A 14,554-nucleotide genomic window follows, 5' to 3' on the forward strand; every position below is an offset into this window, starting at 1 on the left:
CAATCTTAATTCCGTCTTGGGATTCATCTAGTCCAGCCTTTCACATGATGAATTCTGATCTGATTGATCCCCTTCATGGATCAATGCCTTGTCGTGGCGAAGGGGCTTGAATAACTCAGAGAAGCTATGAGCTATGCCATGCAGGGCCACCCAAGATGGACAGGTCATAGTGGAGAGTTTTGACTAAACGTGATCCACCTGGAGAAGGAACTTGCAAGCCACTCCAGTATCCCTGCCAAGAAAACTCCATGGACAAAGACTTTTTAAATACCTGGCTCCAACTGGTGGATCTACAGGTTGAAATGAGAAAGCAAAGCTCATCTTGAAAACCTGAAATTTTACCACCCTGTTCTAATCCATTTGTAGTAGTACACTCTTTCAGTGGCTTCAGTCTGTGAAACAGCTGCAAAATTTTCAAATAAAAAACTAACATGCACAATATTAAGGCACAATATTGAGGGTACTATCCATTTTGAGTATTTTAGAGAATGACAGGATTATAATTATTGTTGGTTAATCAATCAAAAATTTATAGCCCAGAACTTGGTACAATACAAATAATTAAAGTACAGGAACAAAATTATATAATCAAATAAAACCTTCATCACAAGTCATACTGATTCAGCAGGGCAAGCATGCCCATATCCACCATAAACAAATTAACCATATCAACAGAAGCCAGGACAAATAAATCTGCTTTTAACTGGTGCCAGTCAAACCTGAAATGGCAGGGTATTCCATTATTTGGGACCCACTACTGAGAAGGCCCTCTCATGCCTCTTAACAAATACTTGGTAAACATATTATAGGTAGGTAGCCGTGTTGGTCTGACGCAATCCAAACCAAATTTAAAAATCCTTCCAGTAGCACCTTAGAGACCAACTAAGTTTGTCATAGGTATGAGCTTTCGTGTGCATGCACACTTCATCAGATACACTGAAACAGAAGTCACCAGACCCTTATATATAGTGGGAGGGTGGGGAGGGGTATTACTCAGAAGGGTGGTGGGAATGGGTGTAGACAATGACAGTTCTCTTTCTCAAGCTCTGGGAGGAAGACCTTTCATTGCCTACAGACAGCCACCCAATCTTAAACAACTCCTCACCCACAATAATACCATCACCAGACTTAACATGGACACTGGTACCAGATAGGAATTAATTCAGTTTTTCCCTTCTGCTGAATCAGGGCTGGTAAGTAGTAGCACAAAGGTAAATAGTGGTGTTAACAGAGAAGTCATTCACATTGCATCCCATAAATTATTCTCTGTAAATAGCCTGAAAGCAGAAACATAGGTGTGACTTTAGCAGGGCTGTTGAGAGCAGCTGGAGTGCTAGTCTCAGATCTGGGAAAACCTCATAAGGTGAGTTAGAAATGGATCACACATTCCAGGTATTGGGTTGGGGTAGCAATGGGGAGGTTTGGTCTCATTGAAGTGCCTCAGTTCAAATGGAAGGAAGTTTGGATCTAGGATGACAAGGGACTGGCCTCTGCTGGTGGTGCCCAGTGAGGAAATAAGCACATTTTCTCCTCAAACTCTGCACCTCAGCTTCTTAGCTGGTCTTGTTATCTGACCTGCCCTCCTCCCCCTTTGAGTCGTTAATCGGGCTCCACCGTCCGATTAAGTACCTTCAAAGCGGCTTGTCAGGCAGCTAAGCTTGTCTTTCCTTGCCCCTTTGGCTACAACTGCTCTGCGGTCCTTGAGGATAAGCTTGGCTTAGCTGAGGCTTTCCAGCCTTAAGGACGATTAAGGAAGACAGGAATGCCGGGGGGTGGGGTGGGGGACAGATCACTTGTAGCTATGCAAGAAGAGACCTCAGGACCCCTCAGGTATAAAGGCAACCTGTACAGCCACACAGTGACTCATTACCCGCTCGCCATGGTACCCCGGGCCGTCCGGCTGCTTGTGACTCTGTCCTCGCAAAGGGATGTGAACTGAAGCCAGATTCCCTTTCTCTTTCTACCCCATCTCAAATAGCTGCCTCTCAACCTGCCTTTCCCACCCATTCCCAAGCAGGCCCTCTCTTTCAGTTTTCTCTGCTCAACCCATCCTACTTTGCACACACACACCCACTACCCTCTCAACTCCCCGGCCCCATAATTTCCATCTCATTGTCCCCACTGCAATCCCCACCATGCACAAAGCCCGATCTGACTCCCAGGATGACCTCCCGGAAGATTTCTTCATCCCAGTGCCCTTGGATGTTGCCAACATCACAACTCTAAGTCCTTTTCTGGTACCTCAGACTCACCTTGGTAGTCCAGGCCTCTTTATGAGCATGGCTGCCTTCATGTTCGTGTTGATTGTACTTGGGGTACCCATCAACGTCCTCACCATCTTCTGCACTTTCAAGTACAAGAAGCTCCGCTCCCACCTCAACTACATCTTGGTCAACCTTGCCGTGTCAAACCTGGTGGTGGTCTGCGTTGGATCTACCACTGCCTTCTACAGCTTCGCCCAGATGTACTTCATCATGGGCCCTCTTGCATGCAAGATAGAGGGCTTTGCTGCCACATTGGGGGGTAAGCAATTTTTTTTTTTAAAATGGAGCTTAGTAGCATTGGCAAGAATGAGAAGGATGAGTGGGAGGATGAGAGAGCAAGAAGACACAAGACTGGGAAAGCTGAAGGATTGTAAGGGATGAGTATGTGGGGATATCTGAGGATTTCAGGGTACTGTGAAGTGACATTGTCAGTTAGCAAGCCAGAGGCAGCTTGAATAAGAGAAAACGCACATTGTGAATAAGACAGCAGGGATTGAGGTTGGGGAAAGCAAGGAATTTGTATGTGGCTGTTTTCTGCATCTGCATTTCCATATGCATAGGGGGCTGACTAGACAATCCTGTCCTCTCTTTTTTTGTTACTCCCAACCAGGCATGGTGAGCCTATGGTCCCTGGCAGTTGTGGCCTTCGAACGATACTTGGTCATTTGCAAGCCTCTGGGAAACTTCACCTTCAGAGGCACCCATGCCATTGTTGGTTGCATCATAACCTGGATCTGTGGCTTGGTGGCTTCAGTCCCACCCCTGTTTGGCTGGAGCAGGTATGTGCTGAAGAATAAGATTATGTCAGGGACGGGAAGACTGAGCTGAGATAATGGGAGTGGAGGCAGTCTGGGTTAAAGCACTAAGACGGAAATTTATACCTTACGTGGATTTGAGTTATGTACAGTTCCCCCCACTTCTGCCCAAGGTACCTCACCAGTTCTTTGCCATGCTTAATGTATTTAGGGTACAATTAATGCCACCCTCTGCTATTAGTGGAAAACTATTGCTGAAAAGTGTTTAACTTCCTTAGGTATATTCCTGAGGGGCTGCAGTGCTCGTGTGGTCCTGATTGGTATACAACGAACAACAAGTGGAACAATGAATCTTACGTCATATTCCTCTTCTCCTTCTGCTTTGGAGTGCCCCTCTCTGTTATCATCTTTTCTTATGGTCGTCTTCTTGTAACCCTGCGCGCAGTGAGTACTACCTCTTTCCTCCCTTCTGCTCCCCTCTGATGAGACACAGCAGCAAGGAAAGGTAGCATACAGCACCACCATCAGTGTGAAAATCTGCTCAGGTGTGTAACTGTCCAAACTGAAGAGGAGTGTCTAGATAGGGATGGGTAAGAACAGGTGAAGCAGCCGTGGAATGCCTCAGTCCACCATATCCAGTATTGTTAATTCCAACCAGCATTGGCTCTTTCCAGTCTTGTTGCCAGATATCCTTTTTATGGGAGAAGCCAAAGATCCAACATGGGACCTTCTATATCATGGGTAGGCAAACTAAGGCCCGGGGGCTGGATCCAGCCCAATCGCCTTCTAAATCCGGCCCACAGACAGTCTGGGAATCAGCGTGGCCAGATGGGCAGGGTATAAAGAATGAATTATTATTGTTGTTGTTGTTGTTGTTGTTTAGTCGTTTAGTCGTGTCTGACTCTTCATTGTTTATTATTATTATTATTATTATTATTATTATTATTATTATTATTAGTTTTTACATGAGTAGAATGTGTCCTTTTATTTAAAATGCATCTCTGGGCTATTTGTGGGGCATAGGAATTCGTTCTTTTCTCTCTCTCTTTTTCAAAATATAGTCCTGCCCCCCACAAGGTCTGACGGACAGTGGACCGGCCCCCTGCTGAAATAGTTTGCTGACCCCTGTTCTATATTAAAAGCAAGTGCGGCACCCCTTTGGCCTGCTTCCCCACAGGGAAGCTCTGGTGGACTACAACCTCTGATTGGAAGGGGATTTGAACTCATGTCTGTTGTTTCCTGAGGTGACATTTCCTTGACCTCCATGCTACACACTCAGGTTAATGTAAAATTCTGTAGGTACCACATGCCTAAGGCATAGCTGCCAAGTTTTCCCTTTTCTCGCGAGGAAGCCTATTCAGCATAAGGCAAAATCCCTTTAAAAAAGGGATAACTTGGCAGCTATGGCCTAAGGGCCAAATGAGATGTGATATTAAATGTGTGGATGCACGTAACAGGTCTAGTTAATGGTCAGTATCCAACAAATACATTCCATCAGCCATCAGTGTAAGGATTTACACTTGCACAGTGGAACTTTCTCCCCCTCTCCTTCCCGCATGCAGTCCTTAGCTTCCCAAAATCTGCTCCAGAGGATTGGGGGAACCCCTAGAACAGATTTAAGATGCACATGAGAGGAGGGGAGGGGGAGAAAGCTCCGTTGCACAAACACAAATACAGTGGTACCTCGGTTTATGAACACAATTGGTTCCGGAAGTCTGTTCATAAACTGAAGCGTTCATAAACTGAAGCAAACTTTCCCACTGAAAGTAATGGAAAGTGGATTAATCCGTTCCAGACGGGTCCGCGGAGTACTCAACCTGAAACATACTTAACCCGAAGCATGGGTGTAATTGGTTCCGGAAGTCTGTTCATAAACTGAAGCGTTCATAAACTGAAGTGAACTTTCCCATTGAAAGTAATGGAAAGTGAATTAATCCGTTCCAGATGGGTCCGCGACGTTCATAAACCGAAAATTCGAAAAACCGAGGTGTTCATAAACCGAAGTTCCACTGTACTTGAACTGGCAGTGCACTTACTTTGTGCCATGCTGGATACAACTGAATAGCTTTAAATAACTGTCACCAGGGAGCCAAATAAGGATTGGTACTACATCATACAAATAGGCAACGTAAGCCATCTGCCCTGCTTCTGCAATCCTAATGGAAATGTCCCTGACTGATACTCCCCCTTGAGTGGAGAAAAGAAGTCATTGGGACTGTTGTGGGGGGAGAAGGATTATGTCCAAAAAAGGCCAGACATAGGGCATCTCCAGACATTCTTTTCATTGTGCATTCATGAAGCATTGCACACATGATTATATTGGGGTGGTTATATGCAAACTTGATGGATGGATTGATTGCTTCTCCAGAGTGGGCTACAGCAATTTAGATATACAATATTAAAAACATATCCCAGGGCAGCTCTCAGCAATTTAAATATATATTATTAACAGTGGTTTTAAACAAATTACAGTCACAAGAATGGTATGGGGCCTAAAATATATATATCCCCAGTGTCAAAGGCCACAGTAATATGCATCTTCAGCATGCAACACAACCTACAGAGATGGGACCGCCTCTCCTAGTATGCCCCGTGGAGGACCTTAAGGTCCATAAATAGTAACACTCTAGAGGTCCCTGGGCCCTAAGGAAGTCAGATTAGCCTCAACAAGAACCAGGGCCTTTTCAACACTGGCTCCGGCCTGGTGGAACGCTCTGTCTCCTGAGACCAGGGCCCTGCGGGATCTGAGTTCTTTCCGCAGGGCCTGTGAGACAGAGTTGTTCCATCTGGCCTTTGGCTTCGAATCAACTTGATCCCCTCCCTCTCTTTCCTTTTTCCTTCTGTGATGGAACCCCTATTTGGGGACTCCCCTGGCCTTTTTCTGGCCCACGTAGGACCAGTCTGGATAGTTGGCCTTGGTGAAGATTTGACGTTTTCTCCCCACAGATAGTTTTGATCTGAGCTTCCACTGAAATGAGGCTGCATTTTAAGTTGTATTTTAATCCTGTTTTTAAGTTGTATTTTAATCAATTGTTTTTATACCTGGTGTTAGCCGCCCTGAGCCCGGTCTTGGCTGGGGAGGGTGGGGTATAAATAAATTACTACTACTACTACTACTACTACACAAGGAAGGTGCCAAATGCACCTTTGTGGGCTGGAAATCCCACACCTTAGGGGCTACCACAGTGAATGCCCTGAACTTCTGAGGGTGGTGCAACTACTTCTGCTTATACACACCAACTTACGAAGCAGATTGAGGGGACTGGTGTGTGTGATGTCACATGCCTGCGCTCGTCAAGTGGCGTGCACCGAGTGTCCCAAAGACCAGCTTCTCCTCCCCCTCCTGCGGCTGCCAGGGGAAGAGGCCCCGGCTCCTGCCAACTGTTGCGGCTTGTGCTGTGCACACTGAGCAATACTTTTCAAGCACGGCATCAACAGATTCGGCTGCAATGGCAGCTGTACATGTGTGTTGAGTTGCATGTGCATACTTTCATGCACTGCACACATAGGAAGGCATACCAGTGTGTACAAATCTGTGTACAGATGTACAAAGATGCACAGATCCTGCCATCAATCTTCTAAACCAGCACTTCCCAAACTTACAATGATCACATACCCCTTATGAGAGCTTAGTCTCACCAACATACCCCTTTCGGGTGAAGATAATTTGGTGTTAGTTTTAATAATGCTATTTTATCTTTGAATTGTCTGCTGCAGCTAAAAATCAATGTTAAAGTAACATTAAAATTTCTGTTTGCATACTTCTAGGGGTACATGTATTGTGCTTTAAGGAATTGCTCCCCCCTGTACCAGCTAATGCAGAAAGTGCAATGAAGAAAATATGAAAGAACTGAAAGGAGTAGGAAGAAGAATTAATATTTGTTTTGGGAGTAAAAATATGGGAGGAGTCCCATTCATTTCAGTGAGGTTTGTAGAGAAGAGCTGCTCAGTGGATTACTATGTTCCATATCAACTAGGAGGTAGGGTAAGAAAATAATGGATTTGCACTGAAGATTTTTAGGCCGAATGTTAGGGAACTCATAAGAGCACAAGCAGTGATAGCTGTAGAACCTCTGATCATGGAAGCTTTAAATAAAAGGTAGAATGACATCACTTGGTAATGCTCTACGGAGGAAAAACCAGGTTTCAGTCAGATAAACCACAAGGTCCCTCCCAATGTAGTGGTTCTTAGCTAGGACCTTGCATTCAGAAATCTGCTCCATGGGTACTAGGCTCCACCATTAGAGACAGAGGTTGTGGTGATAAGCATATCCAGTGTTTTATTACAGCAGATTGAACCCCCTTCACCCATTCAGGTAGTGCATTTGCTCACTGTAGACCTAATCAATACACCAGTTCCTGTGCTACAGTTTCTTTCTCCATCAATATGGCAACCCTGTACTGTGTGCAATCTGCCGCCTGGGCTTCAGTTATTCTCACTCATGGTTAATCATCTCCCCACCTCATCAGGTTGCCAAGCAGCAGGAGCAGTCAGCCACCACACAGAAGGCTGAGAGAGAGGTGACCAAGATGGTAGTGGTGATGGTGATGGGCTTCCTGGTATGCTGGCTTCCATACGCCTCCTTTGCATTGTGGGTAGTGAGCCACCGTGGAGAACCTTTTGATGTTCGCCTGGCCTCCATCCCCTCTGTCTTCTCCAAGGCCTCCTCTGTTTATAACCCTGTCATCTATGTCTTCATGAACAAGCAGGTTAGCACGAGAAACATCTATAACCAAGCTGGTCTGAGTAGAAAGAGAGAGTGGCACATTTACCCCTGAAGGACCAGGTACACAGCCTGGGAGTCATTTTGGACTCACAGCTGTCCATGGGGCAGCTGTCTACCAGCTTCACGTGGAACACAATTCTGTGTCCAAGGCAGCTGTCTACCAGCTTCACGTGGAACGCAAGCTGAGACCCTACCTGCCCGCAGACTGTCTTGCCCGAGTGGTGCATGCTCTGGTTATCTCCCTGCAATGCGCTCTACGTGGGGCTACCTTTGAAGGTGACCCGGAAACTACAACTAACCCAGAATGCGGCAGCTAGACTGGTGACTGGGAGTGGCCACCAAGACCATATAATACCGGTCATGAGAGACCTACATTGGCTCCCAGAACGTTTCCGAGCACAATTCAAAGTGTTGGTGCTGACCTGTCAAACCATAAAGGGTCTTGCCCCAGTATACCTGAAGGAGCGTCTCCACCCCCATCATTCAGCCCGGAAACTGAGGTCCACCTCCAATGGCCTTCTGGCGGTTCCCTCATTGTGAGAAGTGAGCTTACAGGGAACCAGACAGAGGACCTTCTCACCAATAGCACCCACCCTGTGGAATGCCCTCCCATCAGATGTCAAGGAAATAAACAACTCTCTGAATGTTAGAAGACATCTGAAGGCAGCCCTGTTTAGGGAAGTTTTTAATGTTTGATATTTTATCATGTTTTTAATATTCTGTTGGGAGCTGCCCAGAGTGGCTGGGGAAACCTAGCCAGATGGGCAGGGTATTATTATTATTATTATTATTATTATTATTATTATTATCATTATTATTATTATTATTATTATCCCATACCTCTTGCATGCTCTATTGGATTTCCCTGGGATCATTTAGGGCTCTGGCAATCTCTCCTCACTGCCCTGAATGTTCACTCATGCCCCCTTTGACCAGGACTTCACGCAAAGAGTATAAAATACCTCACTTGGCTTACATGTCAACATTTCTTCCTGATCTTATCAAGGACTCTGGTATCGTCTCAGTGCCCCTCTTTCAAATTAGCTGCCTTACGGAGTATGCATAGCAGTACATGTATTTGGAGACATTTCCATTTTGAAGAGAGCGTTGTGATTTTCACGCTGAACTTGGGGAGCACCCTATGGTTCCCTGCTAGGTTGTCCCTAAAATGTCAGTAACAGTGGACAATGAGAAGGTCAGTAATTGTTGAGAAGTTTCTCTGAAAGATGGCTTCTGCACCACTGTCTGTCTTTGCCTGCAATGTGTAGCCACAGAATAATGTTAGGCAGGCATGGTTCAGGGTTGCGCTGTGAGAGGGGCACTGTTGTGATGGAACAGGTCTGGCAAATGTGTCACAATCCTCTGCAATGTGCAGAGGTTCCTTGGCAGATGAACAGATGTGAACAGGCTTCCCTTAAGTTTGAACCCTGGCATTCAGCACTGAACCTCTCTCGTATGGACTAGGGCTCAGAAAACAGTTATGTCCTTCCCTAGGGCTTTGACATCCCTGCTAATGAACCCTCTTTCCCTTTCAGTTTCGGTCCTGCATGCTGAAGCTTGTCTTCTGTGGCAAAAGCCCCTTTGGTGAGGAGGAGGATGTTTCGGGTTCCTCCCAGGCAACCCAGGTCTCATCGGTGTCTTCCAGCCAGGTGTCACCAGCGTAACCATGAGCAATGCCCACACCACCCACTCTACCTCCAGGGAACTCTCCTACTGTATGCAGCAACACCCTTTGCCCTGCACAGCAGGATGCGCCCAATGTGTGCATTACTCCTGCAAGGGCCCCATTGCAGTTCCACTTCTACAATCCAGCATTTGGTTTCTGTACAGGGCACTCACATTACATACCCCAACCGGCATTGCTCCACCCGTCTGTACAATTAATGTTGCACTACAAACAGTTGCTGTGCTCCTGGACTGCTCTTCCTGTCCCACTGAGGTCAGCAAGGTTATTGGACACGCTGAAAAGCTATGGATGGCAATCAGGGGAGTCACTACCAGCTGCTGCAGAACAGTCAAGTCCCTCGCCTTGTGGAAGTGACATCTGGCTGGTCCAGCCTTCCTTGTCTCTGCCACTGCAGGCAAATCTGTTAAAAGAAGAGCATCTGGGTTATATGTGAATGTCTTTCTCAGCTCTGGTTTACATGCATTAGGAATTGGGTGGGCTCTGAACTGTTAGCTTGACAAATTGCGGTGCATATACTCATTTACTTCCACCTCCATCAGAGAACAGTCCCTTCTTACCAGCACCAGATCTGGCACATCTGGCCACTGGTGCCTCCGTAGTAGATCCCGATTTGGAGGAGGGAAATTTTTATCCTCTAGTAAAATTGCAAGTCAACGTTCCCTTTCTCTTCTTCCTCCATATTTCATTACCTCCAGCAGGAGGCAGCAAAAATGTATGTCAATGCTTGGAGATCGTAGGTCTGATAACCCTCAAAGCAGAACACAACAGGAGCCCACAGATGAGCTTTGTGTTCAAGGCAACCCTAAACCTCTGAATGCAAACAGTTTTGCAAGGCACGGATCGCTAAAATTGCCTGATGACTTCCAATGCCAGAGATAGGTTACTGGGCTCTGTGGACCATTCCTCCTGAATTCCTTCCATTAACACAATGACTCATTGGGGATTTCAGAATCAGCATGTCAGAAGACACAAAACCAGTTAACAATTACCTCTTGAGAAGTTCCTGTCTAATATATATATTTAAACTTTCCATTAAAAAGGATGGGGACTTAACAACCCCTCATAGCAGGTTATGTGAGTACTGAGGAGTTATTTCACAGGGCTGTCATGTCATTATGAGATACAGTGGTACCTCTACTTATGAATTTAATGCGTTCCAAACGCACATTCGTATGTCGAAAAAAATTGTAAGTCGAATCCCATAGGAATGCATTGGGAGAAAAAAAATCGTAAGTCGAAGCAACCCTATCTAAAAATTCGAAACTGCATCCAAGATGGCGGACGGAGCTCCGTTCGTAAGTAGAAACATTTGTAAGTAGAGTTATTCGTAAGTAGAGGTACCACTGTATAGCTAGTCCTTATCGTTAAGTTCTCAGAAAAGCAATTGACTGCACCTTAGGCCACAAAAGTAAGAGCCAAAAGTGCTTTGAACATGTTAACATATTCAAAGCACTTTACATACATTATCTCAATCGTAACACCAACCGCATAAGGCAGTTTGGTATTATGGTATTATGAAGAAGAGCTGATCAACATGGTTTTGCCTAAGGATACCTGGTAAGTTCATAGCTAAATCAAGATTTGAAAACTGGGAACATCCTGACATATAGTGTATGTTCTAAACAAATAGTAAGGGCAAGGAATAAAACAAGGTAAAAAAACCCTCATAACTTACTCTTTTAGAATGCCTCATGACTTCATGTGATCTCCAATACTTTGAGTTTCTGGGGATGGATAAGTTACCAGTACTTTTCCCTCTGCTCTTTACCTGTCATCCCCTCATGCCAATGCCAGGGTAGAAAAGAGAGAGAGAGAGAGCAAGCGAGCAACAGGACTCATTAGGGAATAAAAGTGAAGGCAGTCTATAGAGCTTGTGGGGGCCAATCATGCCCCACATAGCCTTGTTATGGTATATATGCATTTCACTTCAGCCTGCTGATAGCAGTAGCTTAAGGGGGCTGTCATGAAAGGTAAAGGGGTCAGGGGCTACCTGCCTTCCCTATAATTTGCACTGAGCAACAACCATCTGCACTAGATAAACCTGGCTGATAGGCTTCAAACTTCACCTCTGCTGTGCAGCCCCCCTTTAGCAAACCCAAGAAGCAGACAGTCATTGCAGGGCAATGGTGGTTGCATTTTGTAAATATCCAATAACCCCTCAAAATCCACCCACATCTCTGTAATTCCCTTCTCTCTTCATGATTATCACCTTGTAAACTGAATACCTCTCTCCCCAGTCTCTCCCAGTTACATGAATAAATACAATGGAGATGCAACTTTGGAATCCACTGTGATGGCTGATTGTTTGCTAGAGAAATGCCCATTGCATACCCCACCTTTTCCTTTCTCTATACATCTGTTGTGTGCCACCCTGTGCCCTGCCACATGTCCCCAGGATGCACATGAAATAAGTGCATCCTTAGGACAGATACTTTCACTCTAGCCTGTTAAAGCAAGGAAAACCTGAATTTCCCTATGGAACAATGTATAAAATTGTTTATAACTCTTGCCTCTCTGCATTGTGGGAAATCCTTCATAATCCCCTTGCCTGAGATCACATAGGCAGATAGCCACCAGGGGAAGTTCTTGAATCTGCCAGTGTTTGCCCAGATGCTCTGCACAGAGGATGCCTGGGGAGCATCCTGATTGTCTTATTAAATGCAAATGCTTTGTGTAAACTGTGTCTGGAACCATGTAAAACTTTCTGATACTCAGAAATGTCACACCTTGGCCTGCCTGAGTCACTGTAACCCCACCTTATTGTGATTTATTTCTGACTTTTCGGAAAGGAGATGCAAATCTTTAAGAAGAGATGCTTTTGCTCTGTTCTGGGTCCTTCACCTCCTGACCGGGGGGGGGGGGATGACGCCGCCGCTGTTGCAACAGATAATAAAAGATCAGCTTTGCTTTCACTGGATTTTCAGCCTCAACTTATTCATCTCTGACTGGTAATGAAATCGGGGAGTTGGACCATCGGAAGGTACCCCCTATTTTCTGGTAACAGTATGTGATGAGAAAGTCCCTATTTCTCCCCTTCTCTGAGTGATGGGGGCTGGGCTGTGTGGAAAAAACAGCAACCCGTCCAGGAAGGGCCTTGAATTCAAAACACAAGGAGCCTGTACATGGACAAGTTGCTAACGTGACTCTGGGAAAGGAGGATCCCTCGCCCAGCCCCTTCTGTTTCAAGCCTTGCCCTGGTGCCTTGCCCCCCTGAAGAGTGTCGGGCGCGCGGCCGAGTTCTGCTAGTAGTGAACTTTTTCTAACTGTAAATAGTTCAGAACTAGCGGAATTCCTGACGAGAGCCCAGGAAGCTGGGGGCAAGACCCAACTAAAAGAAGAGATTCATCACAGCATTACTCTTGGCAATTCTCGTTCTACAAGTCAGGATCCCAGATCTCTTACTGAATTACTGTTAAAGTAAACCACCAACCTAACAGTCCTCAAACAGATACTCTACCTCCCCATTCAGATTCCACTTAAAATCCACATGCTGGATCCACAGATACTTCTGATAACCGAAACCACAGAAATAGTATATTTGCGAACTTGCAGTCCCCCGCACTTTATCTAGCTCAGCCTCCTTCCCCCTCTCCAAAAAAGGACATGGCCCCCAAACTATAGAAAGTATACTTAGCTTTCCAACTGTAGGTTCTGCCAGGTTTCCGCAGCTGACAGAGGTACACGCATGTAGTTATACCCCACCATTAGATGTGGCACAAGAAACTGACAAAGCCAGAGAAGGTATATGGAGCAGTCAAAACCTTTGGCTGGGAAAACAAGATAATCAAGAGGTCTTCATGTGCAGTAAGATTATGAATAAAAAGCACCATACGGTGGAAAGAGGTGATGAGCTGCAGAGACCTCCACCATATGCAAAAGCTGGAGGGTGTTGCACATATACGATCTGAAGAGAAACCAGAGTATGCAATGTATTTTGTGTTTTGCAGCTGTGTGATTTGTGTTCATATTGTATTGTAATGGCCATTGGCTACAAACAATAAAATTGATTGATTGATTACACATATACATGCATACCACCAGAGTCTGCCAGGCACTTGTGGTCTCTATCCCTTGGTGGCTCACAAAAAAAGAGAGTACAACATCCCATAAGCAGCACCTTGAGCTGATTGATCAAAGGTGTCATGCAGGGAGGGGTGAGCCCAGTGCTTTTTTTCAGCTGGAACTCACTGGGACTCAAAATAAAAAAAAATCCTTCCAGTAGCACCTTAGAGACCAACTAAGTTTGTCATTGGTCTCTAAGGTGCTACTGGAAGGAATTTTTTTATTTTGTTTCGACTACGGCAGACCAACACGACTACCTACCTGTAACTAGATTACTAGAACTCAGTTTTGACACCTCTCAGGTGGGCACCATTGCCATTATAAGAGAACAAGGGAGGTGTTTGTGGCACCTCTTTTTCTAGAAAAAATAGCCCTGGGTGAGCCCCTCCCTCTTTCTTTCAAAGCACATGTGATTAATCATCAGGAGAACCTATATCTGAAGGCACAACAGGTAGCCACAGTAAATGCTGTTAAAATGCTTTGTTTTTTCATAATTTAATCACAAATATATCCAAGGAAAGACATTTTTTAATCTTCCCCTCCACACTAATATATATATGAAATGTCATCATTGAAGTAAAGTGCAATTGAACACACAAGAAAAACATTTTCATTGCATCCACCATGTTGCATCTTAGAAAGTAACCAAGGTCCTTCCACCCCAGTGCACAGTTGCCCAAGTCATTTAAATATGCCCCATGCACTGGCACATTCTGCAAATATAACTGAAACGCCCTTCCACCCAAAAACTCTACCCCAAAGTGCAAGCTTCAATGGTCCTCTCCTTAAATGTGACTGACCCTGACATCCATTCAACAACCCAAGGTACCTGTCAGAATCCGGTCCCTCCGGTGTGCCCCTGGCACTGCCTCCTGGACCTTTGCGGTGTGGCTCTTTCCACCTCAGCCTCCTAGGGCTCTGCCCCCTTTTCCGTGGCCAGGAGATTAAAGTTTCCAGTTTCCCTTAATCGGACTCCCCTGGAGTGACCCAAAAATCCCCTGGATTAGTTGGGGCCAAGGGGGTGGGTGTCACCTCCCATCAGCTGAGCAGCTTGGACTG

At 45.5% G+C, this 14,554-nt stretch overlaps 1 protein-coding gene across 1 annotated transcript; it reads left to right on the forward strand.

Annotated features, from left to right (window-relative positions):
- The first annotated feature begins 2,135 nt into the window (after nt 1-2,135).
- LOC118097789 (blue-sensitive opsin-like) lies at nt 2,136-9,410 on the forward strand. The gene is made up of 5 exons (XM_035141025.1): nt 2,136-2,523; nt 2,875-3,043; nt 3,298-3,463; nt 7,490-7,729; nt 9,282-9,410. Exons 1-5 carry the CDS (start codon nt 2,136-2,138, stop codon nt 9,408-9,410), a joined length of 1,092 nt encoding a protein of 363 aa, XP_034996916.1.
- Nucleotides 9,411-14,554: the final 5,144 nt, after the last annotated feature.

Source organism: Zootoca vivipara, chromosome 16 (genome assembly GCF_963506605.1).
Source record: "Zootoca vivipara chromosome 16, rZooViv1.1, whole genome shotgun sequence".
Taxonomy (NCBI): domain Eukaryota; kingdom Metazoa; phylum Chordata; class Lepidosauria; order Squamata; family Lacertidae; genus Zootoca; species Zootoca vivipara.